We start from the raw sequence: 20,959 nt of genomic DNA, 5'->3' as shown, positions 1-20,959 counted from the left end.
TCAGAGGGTCATTAAACTGGGTTATCTGTTATATCTTTCAAAGAATCTTGAATGATTTTGATTCAAAGTATTAATCACCTCAAATGCAGCCAGGGATTTAAATACAGTCTTTTATTGTCTCTTCCAAAATAGCCCGGTTAGTTTTCTTAGAGGCCTATCTCCTTCCTTGGTTCCAAGAGCTCTTGCAGCTTGTCCTTTGTCGCCTCCAGTTCCCTCTGAATCATGGTTCTACTCCTCCCAATCCTTCGTTCTTCTGGACTGCAGTCTCTAGCTTATCAATCTCCTGAACTCACTGACTTCTGGATTTCAATCTTTTTCAACTGACCTCTCCTGACTGAGCTCAGGTCTTTTTATGCTCTTTTAGAGGTGTAAACTCAAAGGTTGATTCCTCCTCCAAGAGTGGGATTATGGGAGGTGTGAATTCACAAAGTTACAAAGTTAACTTTGTGTATCTCCCCTACTTGTGAACTCCAGTGTGTGAGCTAATGTGTGAACTCTCAAAAGTGTAAACAAGCATTGTTTCTATCAATTCTAATGAGCTAACATCTTGTTTCAAGTTCTGGCCCATAACAAGATGGTACAACAGTTAGAATGTTAGGCCTGAAGTCAAGAAATGTCATCTTCCAAAGTTAAAATCTGGCTTCAATCACTTACTTGCTATGGAACTCTGGTCAAGTCACTTAACCCTTTTTGCCTCGACACCTCACTTATACATTGAGTAGAAGGAAATGGCCAATCCCTCCAGAATCTCTGCCAAGAAAGCTCCAAATGGAGTTACAAAGAGTCAGGCACAACTGAAATGACTGAGCCAGAACAATATATCTAAGTCATGATCCATGTGTAGTTTATTTGGTGTATAGTGTAAGATGTTGATCTAGACCTAGTTTTTGCCAGACTGTTTTTCTGAATCATTTTTTGAATCATTTTTGTCAGATACTGAGTTCTTGCCCCCTAACCTGGAATCTTTGGGTTTATCAAACATGAGATTATTATGTTTATTTGCTTTTGTATATTGTGTACCCAATTCTACTGATTACCCTCTCTGCTTCTTAATTGTTGTTGTTTAGTCATTTCAAAAGGCCCTTATTGAAAATAACTTTATATTCTGGTTTGTAAAAGATATGTTTACTATTTCTGCTTTTTATAAATTTGCTTGTGAATTTTTTTCACCTAACATGGTCAAGTTTTGCGAAGTCATTCTGTATGACTAAGAAATGGGTACAGTACTTTCTATTCTCATTCAAAAATCTTCAGAGTTCTGCTTATATATAAGTTTTCTAAAATTATATTTAGGTCCTTCATTTTCTTTTTTGTTTATCTTTGGTTAGATTTCTTTAGGTCCAAAAGAAATAAATTAGGATCCCACATTATTATAATTTTATTGTCTATTTTTTACTGTCTAATTTTAAGGATGATGATGACTATTCTTTGTTGAATTCTTGCATAGCTCAACCTTACTTAAATCCAATTCACTTTCATGTCCTGGCATCATTTCCCTGATGAATGAAGAACAAGCAACAATAACATTTAATTATTCCTTTATGAATTTAGATGTTATACCATTTGGTTCAAGTGTGTTTAGTATTTATATTGATTTCTTGCTTATGGTTTCTTTTAGTAAAAAAGTAGGGGAGGGAGGAAGAGAAGAAAATAAACATTTATATATATTTGTCAGGCCCTGTGCTAAGTACTTTTAACAAATATCTCAAATATGGTTTCCTTGTCTAGTTCTTTTAATTAGATCCATTTTTGTTGTTATTTTGTCTGAGATTATGGTTGCCATCCCTGTCTTTTTTACTTCAACTAAATCATAATAGACTCTGCTCCATCTCCTTATCTTTAGCTCTGTGTGTATCTTCTCATTTTAAGGGTGTTCTGCAAACAAAATATTGTTGGATTCTACTTTCTGATATTTTCTGCTCTCTTCTTTTGTGGGTGATGCAATAAATAAACTAGTTATTAATTATAATTATAATTATGTATTATTTATTTCATTCCTTTAAGATCATAAATACATCAAAAAGAATTAACAGCTTGGAATAAGAGGTCCAAAAAATAACTACTTGGAGATCAGAATAGACAAAATAGGAATTAAAGACTCCATAAGACAACAGAAAATATTAAAACAAAGTCAAAAGACTAGAAAAAATAATAAGAAATATAAAGTATAGCAAAAAAAAAAAAATCAATCACTTGTGAAACAGATTAAGGAGGGATAAAACTGCCTAGATCTCTTAGAAAAAGTAGAAAGAATCCCCTACTAATCTCCTAAAAGAAACCCTAAAATGAAAACTTCCAGAAATACTATATCTAAAATCCAGAGTTTTCAAGACAAAGAAAAATACTATAAACAGGCAAAGAGAAATAAGTTTGATAACTTTTTAAGCATAGTTCCAAATTGCTCTCCAGAATGGTTGGCTCTATTCACAGTTCCACCAACAATGTATTAGTGTCCCAGTTTCCCCACATCCCCTCCAACATTCCTCATTATCTTTTCCTGTCATCTTAGCCAATCTGAGAGGTGTGTAGTAGTATTTTAGAATTGCCTTAATTTGCATTTCTTTGATCAATAATGATTTAGAGTACGTTTTCATATGACTAGATATAGTTTCAATTTCTTCATCTGAAAGTTGTCTGTTCATAACCTTTAACCATTTAGCAATTGGAGAATGACTTGAATTCTTATAAATTTGAGTCAATTCTCTATATATTTTAGAAATTAGGCCTTTATCAGAACCTTTGAATATAAACATGTTTTCCCAGTTTATTGTTTCCCTTCTAATCTTATCTGCATTAGTTTTGTTTGTACAAAAACTTTTTAACTTAATATAATCAAAATTATCTATTTTGTGATTAATGATGGTACCCAGTTTTTCTTTGGTCACAAATTGCTTCCTCCTCCACAGATCTGAGAGGTAAACTATCTTATGTTTTTCTAATTTGTTTATAATATCATTCTTTATATCTAGATCTTGAACCCATTTCGACCTTATCTTAGTATATGGTGTTAGGTATGGTTCAGTGCCTAGTTTCTGCCATACTAGTTTCCAATTTTCCCAGCAATTTTTGTCAAATGATGAGTCCTTATCCCAAAAGCTGGAATCTTTGGATTTGTCAAACACTAAATTGCTAAAATTATTGACTATTTTGTCCTGTGAAACTAACCTATTCCACTGATCGACCATTCTATTTCTTAGCCATTACCAAATGGTTTTGATAACCACTGATTTATAATATAGTTGCTAATATTTTATTTAAGATTTTTGCATCAATATTCATTAGGGAAATGGTTCTATAATTTTCTTTCTCTGTTTTGGGTCTTCCTGGTTTAGGTATCAATGCCATATTTGTGTCATAGAAGGAATTTGGCAGGACACCTTCTTTACCTATTTTTCCAAATAGTTTACATAGTATTAGAATTAATTGTTCTTTAAATGTTTGGTAGAATTCACTTGTGAATTCATCTGACCCTAGAGATTTTTTCTTAGGGAGTTCATTAATGCCTCGTTCAATTTCTTTTTCTAAAATGGGACTATTTATTTCCACTTCTGTTAAGCTGGGCAATTTATATTTTTGTAAATATTCATCCATTTCAGTTAGATTATCAGACTTGCTGCCATACACTTGGGCAAAATAATTATTGCTTTATTTTCTTTGTCATTGGTGGTAAGATCACCTTTTTCATTTTTGATGCCGGTAATTTGTTTTTTTTTTTTTTTTTCCTTTTTCTGATCAAATTAACCAAAAGTTTATCTATTCTGTTGGTTTTTTCATAAGAACAATTCTTCATTGATCTCCTATTTCTCTATTTTATTCATATAGCTATTTAGAGATATAAAATTTCCCCTAAGAATTGCTTTGGTTACATCCCATAGATTTGTGATGTATTGTCTCATTATTGTTATTCTCTTGAATGAAATTATGGGTTGTTTCTGTGATTTGTTGTTTGACCCACTCATTCTTTGATTATTTTTAGTCTATCTTTCCCTAGCCTTTTATTGAATATAGTTTTTACTGCAATTGTGGAATGAAAAGGAAGCATTTACTATTTCTGCCTTTCTGCATTTGATTGTGAAGTTTTTATGAGCTAATACATGGTTTTTAAATTTTTATTTATTCATTCATTCATTTATTTATTTATTTTTAGGCAGAGGTCTCTCCTAATAAACATTTATTGAGTGCATTTTGTACACCTAATTCTGCTAGTTACTTTAGTATATCTGTATGGCTGCTAATAAGTCATTGAGCCTCATTTTGTTCTTCCGTAAAAGAATAGAGTTAAATTAATTGACCCTCTTAGCTAGCATGTATTAAGCTCCTTCTATATGTCAAGCAACAAGCTGAGCTCTGGGCATAAAAAGTAACCCCTGCTCTCAAAGTACTCTTGGTCTAATAGAGGAAACAAGTATGTTCCAATAAGTTGTGAATGGAAAAATTTGGAGATAATCAGTAGGGAATCAGGAAAATTTGATTTCATTTTGTAGAAGGTGGGACTTTTTGTTGAAGAAAGCCAATAGATAGAAATGAGATTGGGAAAAATTCCAAGCATAGGGGAGAACCTCTGAATACTCAGAATTGGGAGATGATCACTTCCTCTTAATTCTAGTAATTTCCATCTGTTAATTACTCACTCTGTGAGCTCCTTCAGGGCAGGGACTGCTTTTTTTTTTTTTCCTTATGAAAGATAGGATTTATCCATTCTGGAGAGCACTGTGCCTACATACTCTTTGATCCAGTAGTGTTTCTACTAAGATTATATCCGAGAGAGATATTAAAGAAGGAAAAGGGACCCACATGTGCAAAAATGTTTGTGGCAGCCCTCTTTGTAATCTCAAGAAATTGGAAACTGAATGGATGCCCATCAATTGGAGAATGGCTGAATAAATTATGGTATATGAATATTATGGATATTGTTGTTCTGTAAGAATGACCAGCAGGATGACTTCAGAGAGGCTTGGAAAGACCTACATGAACTGATGCTAAGTGAAATGAGCAGAACCAGAAGATCATTATACATGATAACAACAAGACTATAAGATAATTCTGATGGAGGTGGCTCTCTTCAATGAGATGATTCAAATCAGTTCTACTTGTTCATTGATGAAGAGAGCCATCTACACCAAGAGAGAGAACCATGGAAACAGCGTGGAACACAACATAGCATTCTCACTCTTCTGTTGTTATTTGCTTACATTTTGTTTTCTTTCTCAGTTTTTCTTTTTCTGATCTTCTTCTTGATCTGATTTTTCTTGTGCAGCAAGATCATTGTATAAATATGTATACATATATTGGATACATGTATTTCAACATATTTAACATGTATTGGACTACCTGCCAGTTAGGGGAGGTGGTAGAGAGGAAGCAGGGGGAAATTTGGAACAAAAGGTTTTGCAAGGGTCAATGTTGGCAAAATTACCCATGTATAGGCTTTGTAAATAAAAAACTTTAATTAAAAAAAAAAAAGGTAGGATTTCATTTTATTTTTTTCAATAGTATTTTATTTTTCCAAATACATGCAAAGACAGATTTCAACATTTGATAGCCCTTTGGGCATAATTCCAAATTGCTCTCCAGAATGACTTTACCAATAACACATTAGTGTCCCAGTTTACCCACATCCCTTCCAACATTTAGCATTTTCTTTTCCTGTCATCTTAGCCAATCTGAGAGGTGTGAAGTGTCACCTCCTGAGAGGTTTCAGAACTGTCTTAATTTACATTTCTTTAATCAATTGTGTTTTAGAACATTTTATCATATATCTAGAAATGGCTTTAATTTCTTCATTTGAAAATTGTCTAATTTTCAGAGTTTTCAACTGTTTTATATCTTTGACAATTTATCAATTGGGGAATGACTTGTATTCTTATAAATTTAAATACATTTTCTATATAGTTTAGAAATGAGGGCTTTTTCAGAAACACTGGCTGTAAAAATTTTTTTCTCTACTTTCTGTTTTCCTCCTAATCTTAGCTGCATTGGTTTTGTTTGTGGCAAAACCTTTTTAATTTAATGTAATCAAAATTATCCATTTTATTATTATTATTTTGCAAATATAAAAAAACATTTAATATAGAAACTGTGATATAATATTCAACCTTCCTGAAAAAGTTTCCCACATATATGTTAAATACTATTTTTTTAAAATTAAGCTTTATAACAGAGCTAACATTGGCAACTCATTGATTACTATTAAAAGAAGCCTAAATTAACAGAACCCATGCCAGGGTAATTTTTTACAACATTATCCCTTGCACTCACTTCTGTTCCTATTTTTCCCCTCCCCCAGATGGCAAGCAGTCCTATACATGTTAAATAGGTTATAGTATATCCTAGATACAATATATATGTACAGAACCGAACAGTTCTCTTGTTGCACAGGGAGAATTGGATTCAGGAGATATAAATAACCTGGGAAGAAAAACAAAAATGCAAGCAGTTTATATTCATTTCTCAGTGTTCTTTCTTTGGGTGTAGCTGCTTCTGTACATTCTTGATCAATTGAAACTAAGTGAGATCTCTTTGTTGAAGAAATTCACTTTCAACAGAATACATCCTCATATAATATCGTTGTTGAGATATATAATGATCTCCTGGTTCTGCTCATTTCACTTAGCATCAGTTCATGTAAGCCTCTCCAGGCTTCTCTGTATTCATTCTGCTGGTCGTTTCTTACAGAACAATAATATTCCATAACATTCATATATCACAATTTACCTAACCATTCTCCAATTGATGGGCATTCATTCATTTTCCAGCTTCTAGCCACTACAAACAGGGCTGCCACAAACATTTTGGCACATACAGGTCCCTTTCCTTTCTTTAGTATCTCTTTGGAGTATAAGCCCAGTAGAAACATTGCTGGATCAAAGGGTATGCACAGTTTGATAACTTTTTGAGCATAGTTCCAAATTGCACTCCAGAACGGCTGGATGTGTTCACAATTCCACCAACAATGTATCAGTGTTCCTGTTTTCCCACATCCTCTCCAACATTCCGCATTATCTTTCCCTGTCATTCTAGCCAATCTGACAAGTGTGTAGTGGTATCTCAGAGTTGTCTTAATTTGCATTTCTCTGATTAATAATGACTTGGAGCATATTTTCATATGGCTAGAAATAGTTTCAATTTCCACAGATCTGAGAGGTAGACTATCCCTTGTTCTCCTAATTTCCTTATAGTATCATTCCTTATGTCTAAACCATGAACCCATTGCAACCTTTTCTTGATAGAGTATTAGATGTTCGTTAGTACCTATTTTCTGCCTTACAGTTTTCCCTGCAATAATGATTTGGAGCATATTTTCATATGGCTATAAATAGTTTTAATTTATTTGTCTGAGAATTGTCTGTTCATATCCTTTGACCATTTATCAATTGGAGAATGGCTTGATTTCTTATAAATTAGAGTCAATTCTCTATATATTTTGGAAATGAGGCCTTTATCAGAACCCTTGACTGTAAAAATATTTTCCCAGTTTATTGTTTCCCTTCTAATCTTGTCTGCATTAGTTTTGTTTGTACAAAAACTTTTCAACTTGATATAATCAAAATTTTCTATTTTGTGGTCAATAGTGATCTTTAGTTCTTCTTTGGTCATAAATTCCTTCCTCTTCCACAGGTCTGAGAGGTAAATTATCCTATGTCCTTCCAATTTATTTATAATCTCATTCTTTATGCCTAGGTCATGAATCCATTTTGACCTTATCTTGGTGTACGGTGTTAAGTGTGGGTCAATGCCTAGTTTCTGCCATACTGATTTCCAAAAATTATCCATTTTACATTTTATAATTTTCTAATTCTTCTTTGACCATAAATACCTTCCTTCTCCACAGATCTGAGAGGTAGACTATCCCTTGTTCTCCTAATTTCCTTATAGTATCATTCCTTATGTCTAAACCATGAACCCATTGCAACCTTTTCTTGATAGAGTATTAGATGTTCGTTAGTACCTATTTTCTGCCTTACAGTTTTCCCTGCAATTTTTGTCAAATAGTGAGTTCTTATCCAGAAGCTTGTGTTTTGGGTTTATCAAATACTAGATTACTATAGTCATTGACTGTTGTGTCTTGTGAACCTAACTTGGAACTGTTTTTTACTTCTTTTTGTATTCCCAGCCCTCAGCACAGTGTCTGACATATAGCAGGTGCTTATTAAATATTTATTGATTGCTTGAGATTGAGTGTCTTATGTTAAGAATAGAAAAGAGGCCAGATCAGAAGCTAGTTTGAAATGCATTTAGAGCAATAGATGGGTGAAGTATTTGAAGACTGGAAGGGTAGCAAGATGCCAGGCTATAAGGTAAACCAAAAAGAATGTTTTTATTTGATCCTGGAGGCCACAGGGAATCACTGGAATTTATTTAATGATAGCTGGGGAGGAAGTTGGAGGGAATGGTGACATGTCAGACTGGCATTCTAGGCTGATGAAGTGGAGGATGGATTGGAGTGGAGGGAGACTAGAGGCAGGTGGACCAAGCAGTAGGCAATGATCAAGGTGACAGATGATAAGGACCTGGACTTGGGTAATGATGGAATCAGGGGTCAGAAAGAGATTTCTATGAGATATGTAAGAAGGCAGAAGATGTCTTCCAGGGCAGAGCAGTGAGAAATGGGGAAGAATCAAGCATTATTCCTAGGGGCTGAGTTGGAGGGAGTGTAGGGGCACCTTTCCCAGACTAGAGAAGTTAAGGAGAAGGGGAGATTTGAGGGAATGGTAAGCTAAGACCTCACTGCAGAGCAGCTCAGCCTGTCCTTAATGTCTTGAAGGAAGGGTGAGCTGTGGATCTTAGAAGGACCTTTCATTCCTTTCCCTGCTCAAGGGAGGACTCAGATGTGAATGTCCCAGAAGTAAAACCTAGAAGCTTTAGGAGAGTGGCAGCAGATGCTGTAAATGTGCTTCTGCACAGTAATGTACCCACTCTGGGCTAAGAGTGCTATGACAGAGCCATTCTCTCTGTGGATTTCAGGGAGCTGCATATTCCTATCTCCACCTCTCTCTGCACAGTGGCATTTCTGGGGCTTAAGGCAGCCTGGGGTCTCCTACCTCCTGCCTTGTTAGTTCTGCAACCCTGGCAAGGCACTGGGCCTGCCTAGCCATGGAGAACGTGGATTTGATAACTTGACAGTCTTCTTTGCTTTCTGACTCCATGTGAAGAGTAAAAGTACTTCATGCAGCGTTCCCTTATATGGATCTTGCTCTGCCATTATGGCAAGGTCATATTACTAACTAACACTCATTGAAATAACTACATTGATAACACCGTACACCAAGATAAGGTCAAAATGGGTTCATGACCTAGGCATAAAGAATGAGGTTATAAATAAATTAGAAGAACATAGAATAGTTCACCTCTCAGACCTGTGGAGGAGGAAGGAATTTATGACCAAAGAAGAACTAGAGATCATTATTGATCACAAAACAGAAAATTTTGATTATATCAAGTTAAAAAGCTTTTGTACAAACAAAACTAATGCAGACAAGATTAGAAGGGAAGCAATAAACTAGGAAAACATTTTTACAATCAAAGGTTCTGATAAAGGCCTCATTTCCAAAATATATAGAGAATTGATTCTAATTTATAAGAAATCAAGCCATTCTCCAATTGATAAATGGTCAAAGGCTATGAACAGACAATTCTCAGACAAAAAAATTGAAACTATTTCTAGCCATGTGAAAAGGTGCTCCAAGTCATTATTGATCAGAGACAATTCTGAGATACCACTACACACCTGTCAGATTGGCTAGAATGATAGGGAAAGACAATGCGGAATGTTGGAGGGGATGTAGGAAAACAGGGACATTGATGCATTGTTGGTGGAATTGTGAATACATCCAGTCATTCTGGAGAACAATTTGGAACTATGCTCAAAAAGTTATCAAACTGTGTATACCCTCAGGCTTGATAAGCAGCCAGCAGACCAACGCAAGCAGTGAAGCTGCTCTCAGATGAAATCCCAGTGTAGATTTGTTGACTTTCCTTTCCATGTTAAGTTTAACTGTGAACTGGTCTACAAGTGTTTCATTTCTTTCTCATTTTGAACCTGAAGCCCTAGGAATGTCTTATACCAGATGGAGAGGCTGTATTTTGGATGGCCACTGGGTTTCTCTTTCACTATCTGTTCCTTCTGGATTTGGAACTGATAGCTTACAGCTCATTGGTGTGGTAAAGGACCCTCCAGCTGGCTACCCAGCACTTTCAAGTAGCAATTGCTCCAGTGATATCCAGGGAGTGAAAGTTCATGGTGGCAATGTGATTTCCTCTTCTCCCTCCCAACTACCCCCAATCAACATAGAATTTAGGATGTTTGAGAGCTCTTCCATATAAAGGTCCAACATACTCTCAGGAGTGGTGATCAGATGAATGACAGCATTAGTATGAGTGATAGATGTTTTATTTATACAGCCAAGCAGAGTTCAGTCAGAAAATGTGAAAAAAATTTAACTGGGGACAGCGGCAAATGTGGCTTCCCTTGGTTCTTACTGTGCCATAGAGATAGCAGCAGAGTGGTGGCCTGGATATGCAGTGAGATGAGTGATCAAGTCAAAGACCTAGAGATGCTGAGGGCCGGGCTTTAAGGGAAGGGGCTTCAGAAATAGTCCTGACACGGAAGCTGCCTCATCACTGGTGATATGATGGGGTCAAGGGATAGTGTTGGGGAACTCTCATAGCAATGGGGGTTATCTAAAGATTACCAAGTAAGAAATCAGGAAGGCCCAGAATATGGCAACCCTCCAAATTTGAAAGTTGGAATTTTAACTGCACCAATTACAAGTTGTTGGGAGTGGTTTGGCAGCCTGCCTGAGCTGGGATTGAGTGAGAATAAGGGTTAAGCATAATATTATATAATATTATATAATAAAAGAAGGGAACCCAGGATTCCTCTGGCTATTTACTATCTTTCCTTGGGAGAACAAAGAATCCTAAAGCAGAAAAGGATCTGAACTGGAGCAGTTTCTAGCCTGAGAGTTTAAAGTTAATGTTCCTTTTGTTTTCACTGCAGTAAAAATCCCATGTAATCTATATATCATTGAGTAGTTCTTTGGTGTCACACTGAGAGACAACAAAAGCAGATCCAGTGAGTTGAAGGTGACATAAAGAGCTACAAGAATCATGTTTTGTTATTTGAATGTCTGCATCTCCAGATAGTAGTCTGAGGGCACCAGGGGATAAAACTACAGGGATGTCATTGTATATATAGAGAAAATGAGACCAGGAGCGTTGTCTCAAGGCCTGGCCAGCTAGAGCCAGACTGTGGCAGTGGCAGGTTTGAACATAGCCAGTTGAGTGAATTGAGGCAGCTCAGACCTAGATTGCACACTGGTGGTTTTGCTCAAAATAGCTATTCCTTAAACTGTCCCCAGTGAGCTAGGAGATTCATGCATTTTTTTCTGCTCAAAGATAAAAGTTGGTCAAAGGATTTGAGAAACAAAGTTGCTCTTAAAAATCAGGTTTGCTACCCTCCCTTTTCTTGGAGAGGTGGGGAAGTCTAGATTTGGGATACCCAAATGAAAATGGCAGGTTCGGAGTACAGAGAGACAAATAGAACTCCTCTACAACTCCTTTGGATTCGGCGCAAGGGTTGAGAGTTAAATGAGGTCTAGAGGTCTAATGAGACCCCAGTAAAGAAATTTATAGACCCGAAAAACTAAATGGATAAAAGAGGTTTATTATGGACATAGGAAGTAAGGTTCTAAGGTCTAGTTATAAAAGGTATTAAGCAAAGAGAAGAGGATACTGGAAATATTATTCCAGTGGGCAGAGACCCTTGGCATACCAGGCCATGTTTGGAGCCTCTGCAAAGAGAGGACTCCAGCTTGGCTTTTTTATAATGAGATAGATTTAGCTAAAAGGGCCCGTGGGTGGAATCCCACCCAAGTTGGCTCAGATCCGGTGGAGACTGGGACAAGCCCAGATCTCCTATTGGAATTCAAAGGGGTGCTTTTGACCAAGATTTGTGAATCAAAGGTCCTAGCATCCTGAATTGATAATACATCAGCTAGGAGGGGTTGGGAATCAGAAAGGAATAAATCAATCTGAAAGGACTAGTTTCTTAAAGGGACCACAACACGCTTCAGAATGTTGCATATAGCATTCAATATATACTATGGTGTCAGTTTCTTTTACTTAACGTTTTTCATTATTGCTCTGTGTCTGATGAGGGAATGGAAAGGAGGGAAAATGGGATATACCAGGATGGATGGATTGTCATATAACAAGAAAAGGCATTAATGAAATAACAGTAACAATCAAAAAAAATTTTAAATCAGGTGAATTGAAACTTTTTTGTTTCTTTTTCAAACACAGCAAGAATCTCAAAAGAAGTTGCTTTTTATTTGTGTGTCTATTAATAGGAGCATGGAGTAGAATGGTATGGGCTGGATTTGGTGTTGGCAAGACTGAGGTCAAGTATGACTGTGGTGTCCCAGGCAGCTCTCTAAGATTTAGGGAGTTTCCACACCAGGAAATTATAACACACATAAATGAAATTAAAAGTCTGAACAAAATCTTAAATGAATCTTCCTGTGTTTGGTGAATCCAACAGAAATAATTCTTTACCCTTTCATAAATCTTTGTTTCCTGGGCCACTGCCATTTGTCTTGACTCTGGTCTTGCTGTTAGACTGTGATGACGGGAAGAGGGAGTAAGATTGATGACTTTGTGCACCTCTGCCTGACTTCAATCTAAATCACCAAGTCTAGACATCACCCATGATGTCATTGGTCTTGTTTGAAAATTAAGGATGAACAACTACAACAATAGCAACATACTGCCTTCTGCAGAGACTAGAGAATATTATCTTAAGTAAATTCAGTTCAAGAACTAGAGATTTCCCCATCCCTGGTTGAGCTATAGTATAGTTGAAAGAACCTACTAAAGACCTCAAAAATCAGAGCATTTGGCACATCAAAAGTAGCTTATTGTTGGATGTAATTTATAGGGAAAGAAAGTCAGCTCAAAATCTGAATAATATGTTCTAAGTGAGATTAAAGTATTTGAACCTCTGGGAAGTATCCTTTAGGACAGAGAGGCCCTAAAGGAAGAAGAACACTGAGAAACACAAAGTTGCTTCTTTTTTTTGTCTCTATTGAGATTGTGATATGATTATAACATTCTCATTGATTTTTATGGGCAGTGATGGATTGGGGTAAGGGAAGTTATTCTGAGAGAGAGGACATCTTAATGTCACTCACTGCTGCTGTGACCCAGAATGAAGAGAATTGGTAGTAGAATACAAATGTCTGTACCCTCCCACTCTCTCTCCTCATTTCTTCATCTACATTTCTTTTTTTAGTTCCCCTACTACTTTGCCTCATTAATAATCTTCTTTGATTTTATGTAGATTTATTTTCTTTACCTGTACTTCCTTTTTCTTCCCTAAAATTGAAGACTCATTGAAAATTAATCAGTGATTTTAGAGGTACTATATGGTCATACAATTCTGGAATTCCAGGGTTGGAAAGGACTTCAGAGCTCATTGGTCCAATCCCTATCTATGAAACATGAATACCCTCCATAAAACTCTCTAGTGAGAGGTTTCCTGACTTGTTTGCTTATATGTCTTCAATAATGGGGAATTTATAAAACTTAGAAAAGAGATTGCAAAATGCTTTGAGTGATAATTTTTTTATGTGTACATTTGATTTGTACCCCCCCACATACACACGTGTTTGTTTTATAAATAAAAAAACTATATAGGCTAATATCACAAAAAAATTTTAAAAGTCAGTGAAGTATTAAAGCATATATTTTAGTTAAATATGCAGAGATATAATAAGGACATTTGCTTTATTCCAGAGAGCCACAATTTTGGGTAGCTGTAGTTGGAGTTAATGATATTTTACAGAACCGTAAGAAGAATAAGAAAATTAAAATTGATGACATCATCATACATCCAGAATACAAGCATAATACCTTTGAAAATGACATTGCACTAATTCATTTAAAAGATCCTGTTACTTATAATGACTTTGTTCAACCTATTTGTTTGCCATTTTTTAATGATGTGCCAAAAATAACCAGTGCCAAACGGTGCTTCATAAGTGGTTGGGGAAAAAGAAGAGAAGAAGGTAAATATTGACTTGATTTTATTAATATGTGATAGACATTTAGTTCCATAGTAAATGGAATAAAAACAAGCCTTATGCTTGATTTTCTTTTTAACAGAAAGTATGATTTCCCTGCCTCCTCAGGTTGCATTCATTCTTTTAAACTTCAAGGGTCACATGACTGATCAATGTGGGAATTGGTTTTGCTGGACTTATGCATATTGGTTATGAGGGATTTTTTAAAATGAAAATTGTTTGATGATGGGCAGTGGAAGAGAAAGATAAAGTTTGCCAAAAAAAAAAAAAAGTAAATTTTAAAAAAGAATTCTCAGAAAAAAAGATTATAGGACTTAGTATCCCAAAATAGGACATAAACTGGGATTTAGCTTCTTTGCTGAAGACCTATTCCAATGCATCAGTTAAGTTTAATGAACTTTCCTCTTCCCCTCCTGATCTCCACAATGCAACTCGCCTGAGTTCCTTTAAGATCCTTTTTCATGTTCATCGAATTATCATCCCTGTCTCTTTCCTGTTCCTCAATATTTATTTGTTTTATACTATATTCATTTTTGAAATTGATAAGTGTTTTCTATACTTTTATTTGTGTTCATTTTGTATTCTCAGATTGTAAACCCAGAAATAAGGACCAAATTTTGTATATGTGTGAGATGTGTGTGTGAGTGTAAGCATGTTCCCTCTACAGAGCCAACATAGTGCTCATTGCTTAATAGTTTACCTGACAAATGTTAACTGATCTGATTAGGATTGGCAAAGAAATGAAAAAGTAGTCCCTGCTTTTGAGAAATTTATATTCAAATTTGAAATACTTAATGGCAAAGATTTTTATATATCTGGCACTGAGCTGAGCATATACCAGTTATTTGTATTGTTGAGTAATTGATAAAGTATAAAAATATATATATACACACACACACACACACACACATATATATATATATATATATATTTGTTGATTAATTGATAAAGGATGTACTCACATGAAAAGCTTGAGGGCAAATCATGTAGGATAAGAGTATGGATTTGCAGTTAAGAGGACCCAGGTTCAAGTCCCAGTTCTGCTACTTTCTACTTATCTGACTTTAAGTAAATCATTTAATTTTTCTGGACCTCAGTTCTTCATCTCAAAAGAAAGAGGTTGGATTATGTGATCTCTTCCAGATCTAAATTAACTTATATAAGACTTTGAGAATATTGTCCAAACTACAGTGGAGTAAAGCCTAAAATAACTAGAACCCAACTAACTGGAACTCAGTAAAGTAAATTTTTTTCTGTATTTTGCTTTTCTCAGAAAATGGCATCAGAAAAAATAGAAGTTAATGCTTCTTTTGAAAAGCAACTTCCAGTCTACATCAGTATATATTCAGCTTTACTTCTTTTACTATCAGCATCTATGTTGATTATACTGTACAATGTAAATTAAAGTTCAGATAAATGTTCTAAGCTACTATAAGTTCTTCACATATTAAGAAAGTTTCATTTATGTTTTGAATACTCTTACTTAGGAAGGTATGCATTTTAGGAAAATGATCCACATTGATAGTAAACTAAAAAGGCCTGGAGGAATTGAGTTAAAATCCTGCTTGTAATACTTACTCCATATGTAACTTTGAGAAGATCGTGTAACCTACCTACTAGATGTAATTTCTTCTCTATAGATTTTTTTTTCTTCCTTTTCTTGGGGAAGCATGAACAATAGCATGAATTTGTCCCTGAGAGATATTTACTTGGAATGTCATTTTAGTGATCTTTGGATTCAGGAAGTAGCAAAACTGGGAAGTATTTGAGTAAATTCACTTATCTTTCTTTGTCTCATTGATAAATTTAACTGTCATTTATTCAACAAATATTCATTTAGTGCTTACTGTATACAAAGTAGTACATGACACAGTGGATAAAATACTGATCTAGGAGACAGGAACCAATCTGTCAACAAGTATTTATTAAGCTATATGCCTATAATGTATCAGATACTATGCTAGCTTCCTATGTGGTGAGCTAGGGATGCAAACATAAAGAATGAAACAATCTCTGCTCAGGAGGACATTACATCCTAATGGGGTAATAGAAAAAAATATATATATACACACTCATACACACACACACATATATAGATAAATATATAATGTCCTGTGAATTTAATATAACACAACTTTATAGAATGTTTATTGCAAAGTAGTTTGGGAAGGAGGGCATTAGCAGTAGGAGACTCAGAAAGACTTCATGAAGATGGTGTTTCATCTGCATCTTGAAGACAGAGCTAAGAGGTAAGATCGTTTTGTGCATATGAGACAGCCAAGACAAAGGCACAGAGGAAATGGGTTGTTGAGGATGAGACACAGAGAGGAGGCCACTTTGTCTGGATCAGAGTGTAGGCGGGAGAATAATGCTCAATGGGCCTGTAAAGAAATATTGGGGAAGGCATGAATACAAGGCATGTCTCTGATGTTACCATGAGGAAGTCACTACTTCTCTTAGCTTAGACATCTGAGAAGTTGCTGAGAAAGGAAATCTGCCAAACACAAATATTCTTAGATCATCTTTTGTTGAAAAGAAGGACTGATGTCTTAAATATTATATGGATTTTTTGTTATAGGTATTTTGACACCTTTATTACACGAAGCTGAAATACATTATATTCCTTGGGATACATGTAATGCAATAGGAAGTTATTCAGGAAGAGTTCCTAATACTTCATTCTGTGCAGGTGAAAGTTATGGAAATGTTGATACTTGCACGGTAAGACTATAGAATTTTAAAATATAAGAGCCTTTAAAATATAAAATACTGATACAGTTTTCTGGAAGATTTTTGGCCAAAGATAGATCCGGTGCTCTTGTAACTGTTGTTTGAGGCACTTGTCCTGAAGATCTCCATCTTGGGACTCATAAGACCAGATTCAGTCCTGGGGGAGTCTGACCCCAAAGACAGGTGATTTAGGTTTTTTGTGTTTGTTTTTTTCTTCTGTGCTCATTCTGTGATCATTATGCCCTTATTTCAGAACCCTAGGGAAAACCTCTTTTTAAAAAATTAAGGAATGGCACATGTCTAGGTTCTTTGAAGATCTAGAAAAATTAATCATTGTATATGTTTAGGTCTATTGCATTTACCACTAAGAAATGCTTAAAATCAAGACTCCTAAATATTCAATAAAAATATATAAAATGTGGAACATTAGCCTATTACTCAATGAAAAAATAAAAGGACCTCTATATACAAATATATTTATAATAATTCTTTTTTTTTTAATGGCAAAGAACTGGAGATAATTGGGGTGTCCATCAGTTGGGGAATGACTGAACAAATTGTGCTATATTAATATAATGATGTCATAATAAATGATAAACAAAGATTGGTTTTAGAGACTTCTGGGAATACTTAATGAACTGATACAAAGTGAATTAATAGAACCAGGAGAAATATTTACACAATAACATCACTGTAAAAACAAACTGCTTTGAAAGAAATAAGAACTATCATCAATGTAATGACCAATCATTATTTCATCATCGAAGCATGCTACTTAACTCCTTATAGAGATATAATGGACTTAGAATGCAGAATGATATATGTATATTTCTATGCATGCATGTATGTATGTATATTAGGATATGGCCAGCATGGGAATTTCTTTTGCTTGCCTACATATTTTTGTTATAAGAATTTTGGGTGGATTTTGGTGTTGTTGTCGCTGTTGTTTGTTTTTTTCAAAAGAGAGATGGGTGGAGAGAAAATTTTTATTGATGAAAAATTACTCTAGATATTTGCTTTTGAAGTCTTCTGTTTTCAAACAATAAGTTTGTATTTACAGTATATATGTCATTTTGGGGCTCATTCTTAGTATTTTAAATTTTTAAAAAAATATTTAGAACAATTTTGAAATTTTTCCTTTGTATATATAGTCTATCACCTCTTCACCAAGAGGTAAAAAAACATTCATCATCTCTAATCTTCTGCAATTGTGTGACTGGTCATATCTTTCAAAATTAATGTTCTATCTAATGTTGTACTCTATGTAATAATTGTTCTCCTAATTATTCTTACTTTACATTATTTCATACATTTTTTCTGAGTTTCTTTAGTAAATATAAATTTTTTTCAATTGGCAACAATTAAAAACCAAGTACGAAAAAAACTGAACTTAGAATCAGACCTTTGAATCACTGTATCATCAAATGTTAAACAAAGATTTCAGAAATAATGAAGAATCCATCCTTTTCTCATTTTTAGCACAATAATATTACATGATATTCATATGGTATTCATATGCCATAAATTGTTCAGCCATTCTTCAGTCAATGGGTATCCACATTGTTTCTAGTTCTTTGATCTGACAAACAGTTCTGCTATCAAAATTTTTGTATACTCCTTTCCCTCTCTCTTTGATTCCTTTGGAGTTAAGCCTAGTAATGGTATTATTGGGGAAGGATATAAAAGTTTAGTGAATTTTGGGATATAATTCCAAATTGCCTTTCAGAAATGCTTGGACCAGTTCATAGATTCAACAAAATATGTGTTTTATCTTCTTACAGCCCTTACAACATTTGTTATTTTCATCAATTGGATGACTATGAGGTGGAACTAAAGAGTTATTTTAATTTGCATATCTCATTAATATTTGTTGTATTTTTTCATATGATTGTTGATAACTCATTTTGAGAATTGCCTATTCCTATCTTTTGAACTTTTAGCTATTTGGAAATGGTTCTTGTTTGCATCTATCTTCATTTAATATCTTGGATATAAACTCTTTATCAGAGAAATTTGCTGCAAATAGTTTAATTAAACTATTTGTGCCTTGGCCACACAGTATACCCTCAATATTTATATACACACACATATATTCCTCGCTCGTGCTTATTCTATGTATTCTATGTCTCCACTTGGGAACATGTGAAAGAGCATATTCCCACTTGCGTGTATAGGGGTGTGTATGTATGTGTGTGTGTGTGTTTTATAATTTTATTTGCTTTGGTATTCATATTAAACTAATATGTCTTACTGTTATCTGGCAAAAATTAAATACATTATAGAAGTTCATGAGCTATGGTTTTGAATAACTTCTGATTCATAGAGGGCTTCAAAATTGTAGTAATACTTCTTAGAACTCTGGTGCTATAAGGGGTAATATTTGCATTATTTATTTCACAGAATTGGTATTAGAAATAAGATAATGTACATAAAGCTTTGTAAGGTACTAGGTAAATGTCAACTATTATTACTTCAGATCAAAACCATGTAGGTGGAAAGCTTATCTCCATCTTTCAGAAATTCTTATTGAAGAAGTGATCAAAAAATAAATAGATATTGGTGAATTTATAAATAGTTACATGGTATCATATAATATGTTAACTAATGTTCTACCTTTTTGCAATTTATGAAAGGCAATTAAATTAACCAACCCTGTTTGGGGTCCTTTTTTTTTTTTTTTCATAGGGTGACAGTGGAGGTCCTTTGATGTGCTACTTTCCAGAAAATGAAAAATTTTTTCTAATGGGTATTACCAGTGCTGGAGTTGGCTGTGGCAGACCATTTTTTCCTGGTATTTATACTAAGGTCCTATTATATGAAACATGGATAAAAGATATGTGGCTTCTGGAAGCTCCTACCGGCAAAAATGAAATGAATATTGTACAGGGAAAGATTATAATAATTATGGCATTTGTCATCTTATTTGTGCCCATATAAAATGACATTAATTTAAGAACAAGATTCCTTCACTTTGTAATGTGTCTTCTTCACATCTTCATGTTATCTGAATTTTGTGTATCAGCATTTCTTATTGATATGAAAAAGTTCTGATAGGTTAGGTATACAGTTTAAATTTGATACTGAATCGTATGTTTTTCTTTAGTATTTCTATATTGTTTGATTATCTAATAATAATGCTTTATATTTATAATACTTTCCCCATAGTTTATAACAAATATATGTTACAACATGTACTTTATAATGCACATAATTATCTAGAGTAATGGATGTCCATCAGTTGGAAAATGGCTGAATAAGTTATGATATATGAATGTTATGGAATATTATTGTTCTATAAGAAACAATCAGCAAGATGATTTCAGAGAGGCCTGGAGAGACTTACATGGATTGATGCTAAGTGAAGTGAGCAGAACCAGCAGATCATTGTACACAGCAACTATATGATGATCAATTTTGATGGATGTGGCTCTTTTCAAAGTAAGATGATTCAGGCCTGTTCCAAGGATCTTGTGATGATGAGAGCCATCTACACCCAGAGAGAGGACTGTGGGAAATGAGGGTGGATTACAATGTGGCATTTCACTCTTTTTGTTGTGGTTTGCTTAAATTTTATTTTCTTTCTCATTTTTTTTTCTTTTTTGATCCGATTTTTCTTGTGCAGCAAGATAATTGTATAAATATGTATGCCTATTTTGGATTTAACATATATTTTTACCCATGTTTAACATATATTGGATTATATGTCATCTAGGGGAGGGGGTAGAGGGAAGGGGAAGAAAAATTGGAACACATGGTTTTTCCAAAAGTCAATGTTGAAAAATTATCCTTGGAGATGTTTTGAAAATAAAAAACTTCAATTAAAAAAATTATCTAAAGTATATGTAATGGAAACAGTGATTGGTCATTTAGATTTTTTTGGTAAAAATTTTGATTCTGATGTTGATGCCGATGAATATCATTCAAATAATCCACATTTTTGACACTTACTTTCTGAGCCATTCCCTGTATCTAGGATGTGTCAGTATTGGTAACTATAAAACCCTTTCATAAATAGGTCTCATGAAGAGGTTAACATTATTGTTTTAAATGATAGCTGCTTATAGGTAATAGGGACTTGGCCAGAAGTCCTACATAGTAGATTGCTTACACATCTGGTCTATTCTTTGCTGAGAGAGGCTCTTGTT

The 20,959-nt window shown here is 34.4% G+C and overlaps 1 protein-coding gene across 1 annotated transcript in view; it reads left to right on the top strand.

The window, feature by feature from the left end:
* LOC127538714 (transmembrane protease serine 12-like) overlaps positions 1-20,655 on the top strand; it is a 29,191-nt gene extending 8,536 nt beyond the window's left edge. The window contains 3 exon segments of the mRNA XM_051962466.1: positions 13,795-14,066; positions 16,660-16,802; positions 19,500-20,655. Of these exon segments, the coding sequence (XP_051818426.1) occupies positions 13,795-14,066; positions 16,660-16,802; positions 19,500-19,751 (667 nt within the window). The 3' untranslated portion in view covers positions 19,752-20,655.
* The last annotated feature ends 304 nt before the right edge of the window (positions 20,656-20,959 follow it).

The sequence above is a fragment of the Antechinus flavipes genome, chromosome 5 (assembly GCF_016432865.1).
Source record: "Antechinus flavipes isolate AdamAnt ecotype Samford, QLD, Australia chromosome 5, AdamAnt_v2, whole genome shotgun sequence".
Taxonomy (NCBI): Eukaryota; Metazoa; Chordata; class Mammalia; order Dasyuromorphia; family Dasyuridae; genus Antechinus; species Antechinus flavipes.
The sequence above is the reverse complement of the archived record's forward strand: the minus strand, read 5'-3'. Positions and strand labels throughout refer to the sequence as shown.